Source organism: Austrofundulus limnaeus, unplaced genomic scaffold (genome assembly GCF_001266775.1).
Source record: "Austrofundulus limnaeus strain Quisiro unplaced genomic scaffold, Austrofundulus_limnaeus-1.0 Scaffold1559, whole genome shotgun sequence".
Lineage (NCBI taxonomy): Eukaryota > Metazoa > Chordata > Actinopteri > Cyprinodontiformes > Rivulidae > Austrofundulus > Austrofundulus limnaeus.
In genome coordinates this window covers 83,949-84,471 of record NW_013953961.1, presented here as the reverse complement: position 1 = coordinate 84,471, position 523 = coordinate 83,949, and the positions used below count along the sequence as shown (strand labels likewise).

The 523-nt window shown below is 44.6% G+C and overlaps 1 protein-coding gene across 1 annotated transcript in view; it reads left to right on the top strand.

Annotated features, from left to right (window-relative positions):
- The first annotated feature begins 220 nt into the window (after positions 1–220).
- The window catches only part of eef2kmt (eukaryotic elongation factor 2 lysine methyltransferase), a 6,964-nt gene continuing 6,661 nt past the window's right edge, over positions 221–523 (top strand). The window contains exons 1-2 of the mRNA XM_014032863.1: positions 221–330; positions 447–509. Of these exons, the coding sequence (XP_013888317.1) occupies positions 241–330; positions 447–509 (153 nt within the window). The 5' untranslated portion in view covers positions 221–240. The remainder of the gene's footprint in view (positions 331–446; positions 510–523) is intronic.

The following is a 523-nucleotide window of genomic DNA, read 5'->3' as shown; positions in this document are numbered from 1 at the left end:
GCTGGTGCACGTGTCTGTCTTCAGGGAGACACTCTTCTGACGTCATTGCCCATATATGGAGCGGACGAGCTTTACCAGAGCAGCAGCTTGAAAATAAGAATCATTTCATTATTTTAATAAAACAGCTGTTTTGTGTCTCTGTTGTGTTTTACTGGATAACTATGGAAACATGGTGGGTGTTGGACTACATTACCCAGAGGCTTTAGCGGTGGATTGTGGGTAAACAGGAAGTAAACAAAGATGGCGCCGTCAGGAGCGCAGCAGAGACTTTTAGGAGAATTTCAGGCGCTTTTTTTCTGCATGAACCGTTTGTGTTCGTTTCCCTGGAAGGTAAAAATAAATAAACTTTATTTAAAACCTGTTTCTGACCTAAACCAACCGATGAGTCTAACCGAGGCTTTCAGAACCAGAACCAGAACCAAACCCAGTCCATTTCTCTGTTTCAGCTTTTAGAGAACCACCTGCAGACCAGCGAGTCCTCAGAGTTCCTGTCAGAACTTCTGGAGCAGGTACTGACCCGGTT